This window comes from Drosophila subpulchrella, chromosome 3L (assembly GCF_014743375.2).
Source record: "Drosophila subpulchrella strain 33 F10 #4 breed RU33 chromosome 3L, RU_Dsub_v1.1 Primary Assembly, whole genome shotgun sequence".
Classification (NCBI taxonomy): domain Eukaryota; kingdom Metazoa; phylum Arthropoda; class Insecta; order Diptera; family Drosophilidae; genus Drosophila; species Drosophila subpulchrella.
Genome location: NC_050612.1, coordinates 15707094 through 15719564, shown reverse-complemented (window position 1 = coordinate 15719564; position 12471 = coordinate 15707094). Strand labels below are relative to the sequence as shown.

General features: G+C 46.2%; 1 protein-coding gene across 3 annotated transcripts in view; it reads left to right on the top strand.

The window, feature by feature from the left end:
* The window catches only part of LOC119555181 (homeodomain-interacting protein kinase 2), a 41446-nt gene extending 29034 nt beyond the window's left edge, over window positions 1-12412 (top strand). For all 3 annotated transcript variants that reach the window (XM_037866431.1, XM_037866432.1, XM_037866433.1), the window contains 10 exons: window positions 3838-4139; window positions 4198-4518; window positions 4582-5333; window positions 5399-5992; window positions 6057-6286; window positions 6413-6883; window positions 7409-7753; window positions 7820-8409; window positions 8470-8788; window positions 8886-12412. In XM_037866431.1, the coding sequence (XP_037722359.1) occupies window positions 3838-4139; window positions 4198-4518; window positions 4582-5333; window positions 5399-5992; window positions 6057-6286; window positions 6413-6883; window positions 7409-7753; window positions 7820-8409; window positions 8470-8613 (3749 nt within the window). In that variant the 3' untranslated portion in view covers window positions 8614-8788; window positions 8886-12412. The remainder of the gene's footprint in view (window positions 1-3837; window positions 4140-4197; window positions 4519-4581; window positions 5334-5398; window positions 5993-6056; window positions 6287-6412; window positions 6884-7408; window positions 7754-7819; window positions 8410-8469; window positions 8789-8885) is intronic.
* The last annotated feature ends 59 nt before the right edge of the window (window positions 12413-12471 follow it).

The following is a 12471-nucleotide window of genomic DNA, read 5'->3' as shown; positions in this document are numbered from 1 at the left end:
GTTTCAGTGTAAGCTCCTCCCGGGTCTTGTCCTCGTTTTTCTTGTCCGTCCCACCGCTTTTCCCCCCGTCCCTTGTTTATTGTTTGCGTCGATTAATCAGCGCATTTAATATGCGGCAAACGCACTGCAGCCACGGCAGTATCAGCAACAACAATGCTGGAGGAGCTATATCTATAGACCGCGGGCACGAAGCTATATATAATATAAGCTAAAGCTGAAGCCGGAGTTCAGACAAGTTGGGTCCAAGCCAACTAACCTGTTGCTTTCACAGCGTTTTCTCCCTCGCACCTCAGTTGATTTTTTTCTTTCTTCTTTTTTTTTTGTTTTAGCCCGTTTGCCTTCCCTCTTTTTCATTTAGCGCCTTTCCGCTTCCGTTTTGTAAAAAATTTATTTTGAATTTCTCGCTGGTATATATAATTATGCTCGTTTTTCGCTTTGTTTAACTTCCGCTGCAAGGTTTTTGGCTGCATTTTCACAAAAGCACAAAAACTAAAGTGGTGAATTTGCATTTTCGTTTTGAAACCATAAAACGGGCTGAAAACCAGCGAGGCATATAAATTAAACGGTCGAGGAGCTAAAAAGTTCTCAAAAATTTCTCCAAAGTAAAGCCCAAAATATATATAAGAGAATTATTCATTGTTTATTTAATTATAAAACATTCGACTGATATTACCCGCAAATGTCGTAATCGAAAATTTAGTAATTACAGCACGTGGGTTTTGTGGATTAGCTTGCAATTGTTGACTAGCTTTGGCTGTAGTTGCGCAATATGATTACTACAATTACGGGAAAATATCTATAAAAATAAACCCTTTGTGTTGTCAAGTTGAGCAATCCGAGCCCAACCCCAGTCCATTTTCCCTCCAGTCACACAGTCCTATGGTATTTATCACTTATTTCTGCTGAAAACGGCAGTGAACTTGTTGTACGATCGACCATTAACCGATAACATACATTTTCAGCGATATCAGTATCTGGGGAACCACTTGGAACCCGGTTTCCTTTGGACACCCAAGGGTTAATATACCAAGTTTCTTGGAACTCAAAACAAAACTTTGAGGGATTTCACGCTTTAATGGGGAAACTTTTCAATTAGTCCCCAGAGATGCTTGGCAATTCAAAAGTCACTTCCATGAGGAAACTACTTCAGTGTAATAACCGAAAATGTTTTGTATTCCTAACGTCACCATGCACTCAGTTCTTGAAGATATATTGTAAATCCAATAGAAATTAAACAACCATAGTTTTTTTTGACAAACCTTCAGAAATTTAAATGGAAATATTTTAATTAACCTTATTAAGCCGATAACGCTTAGTTGACGAAGGTTTGTTTTTAATGTTTTCGCTTCTTTACATTTTCAATTAAACCTGTGAGACAGTAGAACCACTGTTCAAGCACTTTGAATACCCATTCGATTCAACGATATCAGCGAACTCAAAGACCCAACATTTTTGTTTGAATAAAGCTGGCAAAGCGAATAGAATTCGATTTTGGACCTCTGAGAGTTGATCGGTTACATCGGGCAAACGCCCCGCAAATCATTCGATACGACGCCCATTTTTGGGTTCATGCACTCCTCTTCCCCCACCTCCTCCGCCTTCTATACCACCCCATTTACAGTTGGCTGAATCTTTTATGCAACAGACACAGAAATTGCAAAAACGCAGGGTTTGGGGGGAAAACTAAAACGCAAATACGAATAGAAACCGCAGGCAGCGCAGATACGTTTTGTTTGCTAAAACTGCGTCACGTTGCAACTTTGCCTCCGATGTGGCTGCATCTCCTCCGTCTCCGCATCTCTGATTTTCAGCTACTGCCGCTGAGATTTGCGTAAACAAAATCGGTTTTATTATATTTTTCTGCCTTTTTTGTGGCGCTGCAATTGCAACGTTGTGTAACCCGAGGGACAAATGATGTCAAAGCACTGGCAAACTTTTGTACTGGATGTGCACTGGGTAAAAAAAATTGTGGAATACTTTAAATGCTTTACAAGAAAATGTGTCTACAACACTATTAACTATATTATCTTAACCAGGAGCTAATAAAAACAAAAATAATCATTAATTATTTGATTAATTTTGGCTTTTGGTTATTATTATATATATTTATATATTGAATAAACCGCACATAAATCACTAGTATCAAAATGCCTTGTAAAGGTGTCCAGAAGTAGGCAGTAAAAAATATATCGTCTCTTTAAAAATATTTTGTTGCATACTTATAGGCAGATTTATAAGGGAATTTAAAGCACTTATTGCAGGCTTGATGACAATATCAAACTTTTTTTTATAATTTTTAAAACCTTCAAATAAGACTTACTGAATTCAAATATTTTCTCCGAGTGTTTTCACATAACTTGTTGCTGGTGGCAGGATGATGATGCAGCTATTCCTGTTGCCACGTGAGCGTTGTGCAAGAAGTCCTTGCCAGAAGCAGACTTTTCTAGCAGAGAATCGAATTTGTGGGCGGGCTTGGAAAAGGCTTGGAAACTGGGCAACCTTCGATTTGACCTTCGCTGCCTCCGCCGCCGACTTTTCGCCTTCGCGGTGACCTCCATTGGCTGCTTGCCTTTCCATTTCAATTTCGGTTTTTAACTTGGAGTTCAACTTTTTTTTCTCTTTGCTCCATTTTGCATAATTTATTGCATTTAGTTTTCATTTCGTTTACTTCTGCCAGTCGCCCCAAGTTTGTGCCATAAATTTTTCCACCGTACGTCTCCGTTTTCATCGCGTGTGTCCTTAATTTCAGCTTTGATTGCCTTTCACTCCTCGCCAATGTCCAATACCTCCATCTCCAGGCTGACCACGCCCACGTGACCCTTCTTTTAGGAAACCCAGGAAACCGCTCGTTCCCTAGCATATATATATAATTGACCGAGGGTGCGTGGGTTCGGCAATCTTCACCGTTGCCTTTCGCTATTTTTGTGCCCTTTGCTCCCATTCATATCAAATGTCCTTTGACGTAAATTAATTAAGTTATGTGAATACGTGAAGAAGTAGCAACCAAGGTTGGGAGCTAGTTATAGGGTCGGGCTACTTAACTGCTTCTATTTTTAGTTGCCTAACTACGGGGAAGTCAACCAAAGTGGATGGATGGGTCTCCAGATGTTGGTTGATTGGGAGAAGGAACTCGACATGTGTTGGCCCTAATGATGTTAAGGCTAGGCATCGCTTTTAAAGGGGAAAGGTCTATTAATCCTAAGGAGCTCTTCAATTGGTATTTAAAAAAATATCTCTAGTTAATAACTGGACGATTATAAAATCCAAACAAGTGAGACAAATGATGTTGGTTCCATTGAAGCGACTCTCAACCTCTAGAAAATACATTTTAGCCACACAACTTCCTCATTGTCTGGGCGATGTCTTCGCTTCCCCGACGCCTATGTCTCCACCTCCAGTCCCTGTCCACCCATTCACTTAGTCATCTTTATTATTGTTGGCCAATTTTCATTATGTTTTCCTTTTTTCGGCATTTTCTTTGCCGCTTTGTTGGGGGCGTTGACAAGTCGCAAATGCTGATGAGTGCACAGATACAGATTCTATATGCTGTATATGCCTTATATGAGTGGGTCTGTGCGGAATAAAAAGGTGGGACTGGGACTGCGTTCAGTTGCATTTCAACGACAAGATTGCGAGGTAGCGAAATTGCCTGAAACCGAGAAAGGTGGCAACGGGAAATTTTTGCTTGACAAAGAAGCGGAAGAATATTGAAAACAGAGAACAATGATCTCCGTGGTCATAAGAAGATTACTTAGGAGAGGTAGTAAATAGGCTTACCTTTTGAAGATGGCTAATAGACCATTAACTAATTTGTGTGTTTTCTTGTGACTCTTTTAGACTGTGATTGCGGCTGCGTGGACTCATACAATTCCAGCCACGGCCCGCCAGTGCAGCAGGACTCGTCATCAGCAGCAGGGGGAGCAGGAGGATCTGGAGGATCGGGAGCAGAAGCAGGATCAGGATCGGGATCAAACGGAACCGGGCCCATCAGCAGCCTCAAGACGGCGCACACAAAGGTCGCCACCTCGGGGGGTCATGCCAACACGCAGCCCCCCAGCAAGAGGTCAAGCAGTGGGGCGGATGGCGACTACCAGCTGGTGCAGCACGAGGTGCTCTACTCCCTATCAGCGGAATATGAGGTGGGTTCTGGTCTATATACTGTATACCTTTAGATCTTAACTCCCTTCCCCTTTTTAGGTCCTGGAGTTCTTGGGGCGCGGCACCTTTGGCCAGGTGGTCAAGTGCTGGAAGCGCGGCACCTCCGAGATCGTGGCCATCAAGATCCTGAAGAACCATCCTTCGTATGCGCGACAAGGCCAGATCGAGGTCTCGATCCTTTCGCGCTTGAGCCAGGAGAATGCCGACGAGTTCAACTTTGTGCGGGCCTTTGAGTGCTTCCAGCACAAGAACCACACCTGCCTGGTCTTTGAGATGCTGGAGCAGAACCTGTACGATTTCCTCAAGCAGAACAAGTTCTCGCCGCTGCCCCTCAAGTACATAAGGCCCATTCTGGAGCAGGTGAGCTCTTTACTAATATACAAGCCATTATAACTCGGACTAATCCCATGTCCTGTTCCCCAGGTATTGACTGCCCTGTTGAAGCTGAAGCAACTGGGTCTGATCCATGCCGACCTGAAGCCCGAGAACATCATGCTGGTGGACCCAGTGCGTCAGCCCTATCGCGTCAAGGTGATCGACTTTGGCAGTGCCTCCCACGTGAGCAAAACGGTGTGCAACACGTACTTGCAGTCGCGGTACTATCGTGCCCCCGAGATCATCCTGGGTCTGCCCTTCTGCGAGGCGATCGACATGTGGTCGCTGGGCTGTGTGGTGGCGGAGCTCTTCCTCGGCTGGCCGCTCTACCCGGGCAGCTCGGAGTTCGACCAAATCCGCTACATCTCACAGACGCAGGGACTGCCCACAGAGCACATGCTGAACAGCGCCTCGAAGACATCAAAGTTCTTCTACCGCGACGTGGACTCCACGTATCCCTTCTGGCGGCTGAAGACCACCGAGGAGCACGAGGCGGAGACGAACACCAAGAGCAAGGAGGCGCGCAAGTACATCTTCAATTGTCTCGACGACATTGGGCAGGTGAATGTGCCTACCGATCTGGAGGGAGGTCAGTTGCTGGCCGAGAAGACGGACAGGCGGGAGTTTATCGATCTGCTGAAGCGCATGCTGACCATCGATCAGGAGCGACGACTCACTCCCGCAGAGGCGTTGAGCCACTCGTTTACGCGGCTGACCCATCTGGTGGACTATGTTTACTGCAACAATGTTAAGGCCTCTGTGCAGATGATGGAGGTGTGTCGCCGAGGCGATTTCCACACGTAAGTCAAGGGGATAGCCAGGGAATCCTTGCCGTATAATAACCGTCTACCCCCATCCCCTACAGAGTCCAGCCCGCGTCGACCTTGGTGACCAATTTCGTGCCCTCGAGCACGGAGAACATGACGTTCACGATCAACAACCAGTTGACCAGCCAGGTGCAGCGTCTGGTGCGCGATGGCCGCCCTCTGGCCTACGAGGGACTCTATCAGATCTACAACGGACGCAGTGTGGCCCGGCAGTATCCGCAGGCGCGTACGGATAGCTTCCAGCACCAGCTGGTCTCGAACATCCTCTGCCCGCCCTCTTACCAGACGATGCCCAGTCCCACTAAGCATGTGGTGGTGGGCAGTGCGACCATGCAGCCGCCGTTGCAGGTGCCGCCGCAGCAGTACGTGAATGTACCCGTTCCGGTTTCCATGGTGGAGCCAACCTCTGGCCAGAGGATGCTCCTTACGAATCGGGTGCAGGCCAGCGGAGTTGCCTGGCCGCAGACTGGTAGACAGATGGCACTGGTGCCCTCGTGGCCCCAGCAGGCGCCCGCCCACTCGCTCATCGTCGACTCGACGCCTCTTTTCAATGTGGAGGAGATCTATCCCAAGCACCACCTCAACTTGCCACGCAACGATCTCAAGAAGGAGTCGCCGGCTCATCATATAGCGTGAGTATTTCTTAACCAGCCATTGGAAAGGCCCATCCTGATTACTGATTTTCTTATTCCTTAGCAAGGGCAACTCTTACCGCGTGCCGCGCCACGAGAAGAAGGAGCATCAGCAGTTGTCACCGGTGAAGAAGCGGGTGAAGGAGAGCTCGCCGCCCCACCAGCAGCGGTACCAGCGCACCGCCCACGTTTCGCCGCAGTACCACACGCACCACAACTGCAACTACGGAAATGGCGGTGGCTACAGCGCCAGTGCGGGATCGGTGGTGGCCTCCTCGGCTGCCTCCGCTAGCAGTGAGTGCAAATGGAAAATCAGATTATCCCAGGCCATACATATTTCGATTTGAAACGAAACAAAATCGAAATATCTATGGGAACTAAGCAGGATGTCCACTAATGTGCTATATTCCCTCTCCCCAGACATTGTGAACGGCAGCTCGTCGAGCTCGCACCACCATCATGTACCCGTCGCCCATGCCCAGCCCTACAGCACATCCTCGGGTCACCACATTGTGAGCAACTGCAACGCAAATGGAGGAGCCGGAGGAGCAGTGGTGTACCAACAGCCACCGGCACATGCCCACCAGCAGCATCCGCATGGCCAGCAGGCGCATCCACAGAATCCGCAGCATTCGCAGCACGTGAAACAGCCTACGATCACCATCCACGACACACCCTCGCCCACGGCTGTGATCACGATCTCCGACAGCGAGGACGAGGGCGGTGAGGGTGGCGGATCCCAGGTGCCGGTGTTAAAGCAGCGGGCACATGCCCAGTCGCAGACGAGCAACAGCCTGCTGCAGCACGCGCCCAGCTCCTCCTGTAGCCGGAGCAGTGCCCACCAGCAACCGCATCCACATCCCCAGCAGCAACAGCAGCAGATCAATTATGGTAATGCCCAGAATCAGAATCCGAATCCGAATCAGAACCAGAACCAACTGGGAGGCAACAGCGGCAAGGGTAGCCAGCATAGCAGTAGCCATAGCAGTAACAGTAGCCACAGTAGCAGTAGTCACCACCACCACCACCCTCATCATCTGAATCCGTCTCATCATCTGAATCCGCCTCATCAGCCAGCAAGTGGAAGTGGAATAGGAACGGGAGCGGGATCGCAGCTTCAGCATCAGCTTCAGCTTCAGTCGCAGCCTCCGACTCATTCTCAGCCGGCGACGCATCCTCATTACCAAGCCACGTCCACGTCCTCCTCCACGTCTGCTTCCACTTCCAGTCACCATCAGCATCACCCCCATCATCCCGCCCAAGCCCCAGCCCCCGCCTCCTCCACCTCTGCCATGTCCTCCTCCTCCGTTCAGTTTGGTGCCCCTGTCCTCTGCCCCAGCTCCTCCCAATCTCAGACGCATCTCAGTCGCCATAAGCCATCGCACGTCCAGCTAGTAATTCCATGCGTAACCGTAGGTGACCACGATCCGGAGGACGCCCGCCGTCGTCATCATGCCGCCGCCGCAGCCGCCGTGGGAAGTCCCAAGCACCACCACCAGCATCAGCAGCAACCTGCACCTCCGCCGCAGCACCAACAGCAGCAGTACCAGCCGCAGCCACCACCGCAGCAGGTGTTGCCCCCACAGCCGCAGCCCACCATTAAGTACGAGCCCGGGCAGTCGCAGAAGAAGCGCATCCTGGCCATGGCCCAGAGCGAGTGTGGCTACCAGCCGCAGGTGCCCAGCCAGCCGTCGTCCTCCGCAAGCTTGCCGCACATTCCCACCAAGCAGGAGCCGGCCGAGTTCTATCCGGAGTATTCAGGTAATTAGCTAGCTTACATAGCTTCTTTAAAAAGATTTGAATACAACTTCTTTCGTTCTTCATTAGGTGCTCCGCCCCAGCAGTTGGACACGAAACGCTCCTCCTGGGCACCCACTTCTTCGGGAGGAGGAGTCGCCGTTCTGCCGCTGGCCCATCCAAAGCGAGAGGCCCCCTCGGTGGCGCCAATCAGCTATGTGGCCCCATCGGTGGCTCCACCTCTGGCCCACTCCAAGAGCAGCTCCACCTCCTCATCCTCGTCGATCAGCGCGGCGGCTGCAGCAGCGGCTGCTGCAGCTGCAGCTGCGGCGGCCAGCGTGGGTCCTCCATCGTGGGGTCCTCCCCAGGTCTACCGCCAGCCGTCGCAGCCGCCTCCGGGCAGCGTGGGATTACCAGGATCGACGCAGCCACCGCCGTCGACGGTGGCCCCGCATCCACATCACCACAGTCATGGTCATCATCATCACCAAGCCGGAACACCGCTGGGCGGATCGCCATCCTCGACGGCGGCGGCCGCTTTGTTGCAGCCGGATATTTATGCGCAGGGCGACATTTACCGCAGGCCCACGGTGTTTGTGTCGCAGGCGGCGCCCAGTTACGCCTACGCCAATCGGGCAGTGGTGGCCCCACCTCCGGCCCACAACAGCTCCAGTCGTCAGGTAGGTTTACCTTTGAATTGCCCTTGGAATACCATGTCAATGTATATTGTTTCTACCCAGGTGATACCATCGCACCCGCTGCCGGCTCACATCCAGATACCCACCCAATACAGCCAATTTGGACCGCTCAGTCCTGCCCAGGTAGCCGCCAGCAAACACGCGGCGCACTTCGCGCCCACCAACATATGGTATGGGGCTGAGTAGGCCGACGAAGGGAGTTGACGGGGAAAGGGGCAATGAGGAGAGACGCGGGACGAGGATGTGCATCCACCCAGAACCAACAACCAAGAACCACCCAACCACACACCGCACACCATCACCAACCACCACTGTTGTTATGATCTTGAGCTAGAGCCCGATCGAATGATTCAACGCTCGAGTGAGTCGAAAATGCCGGGATGCCGAGCCGAATTCAGACTTCTCCGTCCAATCGAAAACATAAAGCTAATGACCGTGCATCCTTGTTCTATTCGCAGATCTTTTGTGGCCTCGGGCGAGGCAGTTGACCATCCGGAGCAGAGCCAAGAGTTGCAGCAACAGCAACAGCAATTGCAGCTGTCCCAATGCTGGTGGTTCATGCTGCTCATGCAGCAGACCATCATTCACAACAACACCATGCTGCAGGCGGGCAACGACGATCCCGCCGCCGCAGCAGCAGAAGCAGCAGCAACATCCTCAGACACAGGAGCAATACGTAAAGCACGCCGGCAACATTAGGCCAAATCAAAATCCAAGTCCAAGTCCCCAACCTCGTCGCCAGTTCTCAGTTAGTTATTTTCGAGATCCCGCAGGACCTCATTTCTGCTACTATTAATTTTTATTATTTTTTTAAATAATATTAAATATAAATGTAAAGCACTCCTACACGCAGCTGGGTGTACAGTGCTCAGGCTAACTTTTTGCTAGTTGTGGTACTTAGCACAACGCCACACCCACACCCACACACACCACAGCTATAGCTTCTATATCCTCGAAATATGCAAACTATTGGCATATCGGGAGATGTTTTTCTTCGAAACGAAAGCGTTTTATTATTGTGTGTTGTGTGTATTTTATTGATAACTTCCACATAATATTCTCTATAATCCACTTATATATTATATACATGCATATGTAACACTATTATTATGAATACTATATATCAACCAGAACATGCAACATTAGGCCAGCGAGCCATTAAGAGAAAGCTTCGAAATTCCCTAGCAAGTACCTCAGAAAATCGAAAACGAAAACTTAACAGCAGCAGCAGCAGCAACAGCAACAGCAACTAGAAAAACAAATAAACAACATTGTTATGCAATTTGCCTTTTACACAAACAAGCAACAAAACAAATTGAAATGACGTTGGACGATGTAGATTATGATTATGATTATGATGCAGAAGTAGAGTTAGACGAGGTTAATAGAGAACCACAACAAATTGAATACCGCAAAAACCTTACTAGCAAACAAAAAGCAAATAAAATAGATAACCCTAGGAGATATCAACAAAGAGAACATAACAATTACATAGCTCATAGATATAGTGGATAGATCGGGAGAAGGAGGATCAAATGGCGAACGTTTTTTACACACTCGTAACTCACTCATAGGAATAGCCGCGAAAAGAATTACAAATACGATTAACAATTAACAGATAACAATTCTAAATTATGTTTAACGAGCAACAACAAATAATTATAGGAACCAGTGTACATAATACGCATATATATGTATCGATACTACAAATAGCCGGAGCCCAACTAAAAGCCGATTTTAAAACTGACTACTGATCAGCGCAAGTTATTGATATAATTTTTAGATTTCACATTTCGTTTTTAACCCGTCTGTGTCCCAAACAAGATCTGCGTTTTAGTTATTCTTTCGACTAGGAAAGCGCATGAGAAAGTTTACTAAAGTACAAAACCAAACAAAAAGAAGAAGCAATCTAGCAGTTTAGGCTTTTAGAGTTTCCCCCTCACTACAACAACCCCTCGTTTTAGGCTTTTTCCCCGAGAGAAAACTGTAATATATAGAATGCAATTTTGATATGTACAAACCTGGCTTACTTTAAAACGCCCACTATAAATCCTATATATAAAGTATAAACTAAATCTTGTTAAATAGGTTTCCTAAAGTATTTCGTAGTTAGAATTAAACTTAACTTGTCGCGTATAAAATAACCGAGCAGCAACTAATTTTTCATTCTCTCGCGGCCGATTCCTCAGTGGTCTCAAGTGAGAAAATGGGGAATTGGCCCTTGGAGGATGGCACTTCCTATATAAGCATGGAGTAAGGAACGTATAGGGAGACCATATGCTCTGCCCGAACCTAAAATGGGGAGGCTGAGTAAATGGTGTCTCCATATGGATGCTTACACCATGATAAAGAAATACATACTGATACAAAACAGAAATTAATTTAACCATCCTCGGCCCCTTCCTAGTTCAGCTGTGTACAGTAGGCGACTTCGGGATCGGGATGAATTAACTCCGACGAAAGGGATATATATCTAGCATATAATTATTGTGATGTAGTTTTTAACAAGCGAGAAGCAGAGATAAATGCGCGAACGTTTTTTGTCAGTCGTCGTCATCGGCGAATAGAAATTACCTAAAATTATAATTAACCATTTGCGATACGGATACGGAATATGCATCTATATGTTAACTAATTAGTGTGCAGGATTCAAATAGCGTTAGCACGACAACAAACCGTTTTTTTAACCAAGTAAATAACTTTTTAACAACCGAAAAATAACAATTTTTGTAGTAGGAAAAGGATGAAGCAAGTAGCATTCATAGGCGTATTTAAGAAACGTTAGTGTTGTGAATATATACGAGTAAATACAAACAGAACATATAGTGAACTAGATCTAGACGTGGTTCGAGTACATTTATATTATGGATATATTTTGTGTATAAACAATAACGGCAACCAGCAGCTAACAATTGTAATTGTAATAAACAATAAACGAAAAGAAAAAAAAGAAACAACAGCTCGGCAGATTTAAGATACTTGTTTAAAGTCGAGAGAAACTTATCTAGATAATAGACATAGATGTATTCAACAAGTTCTTTTTTTATAGAAATTTTATGGACCATTCAACTAAAGTATATAGTCAAATAGGCATGGATATTGAATAAAAAACAGCTGTGTGAACGTTTAGCATGTCAGCGGAAAGTTGCGATCTGTGTTTCCGATTTGTGTTTCTTGTCCTGCACTCACTCAGTGTGCAAACTTATATTATAAACGTATATGCTAAATATCTGCGAGGGCAGACGAACTTTTCTTCACTTTCTACTCAATGTTTAGGAGCATCAAAAAGAAAGCAAAAACGGGAAAAACAAGAAAACAAATCAAGAACGCTTTAAATGTAACAAAAACGAAACGTTAATAGACTTATGAAAACAACAAACAAACAAATTAAATTTATATTAAACGACAAATTAAATTTATATTAACAAACAACAAATTACATTTATATTTAAAGAGAAAACAAACAAATTAAACTTATATTAAACAAACTCACACTCAACAAGCAGGCAGCTGGGCCTCGGTCGTTCGCAGACTTTTGTGGCCCACTGTTGGAGGATTTGTAATTAAGAGGGATTCTGAGGTGGTGAAAAACGGAGAGATCCACACAAAAACTCTAATATACGTATATATTTAAATGAGAAATGTTTTAACTGTGTAGCCTTAATATTTGTACTCGTCGTCCTCTCGATTTCCGACAAAAATATGATGATATACGATACTATAAAGCGTTAATTGCTAATCGGTGTTTACTACAATATTTCATATGTACTTGTTTAATCATATTGAGGATGAATTGCCTTTACTTTACTATTTTAACCATTTAAATTTACTTTTAATTTACTTTGTTTCTTTGCTTAACTTTGTTTAATAATGGAACATAGCCACAACATATACCATATATATTGCTTACTATTACCAGAATTATATATGCTTATATTTACTTATGTCCTACAAAATACAAAAATCGTAAATATATATAAACAGATATAGTAATTTTCGTTTTTCTTTAGTTCTTTGGTTTTTAATTTTATTTCTTAGTGCTTT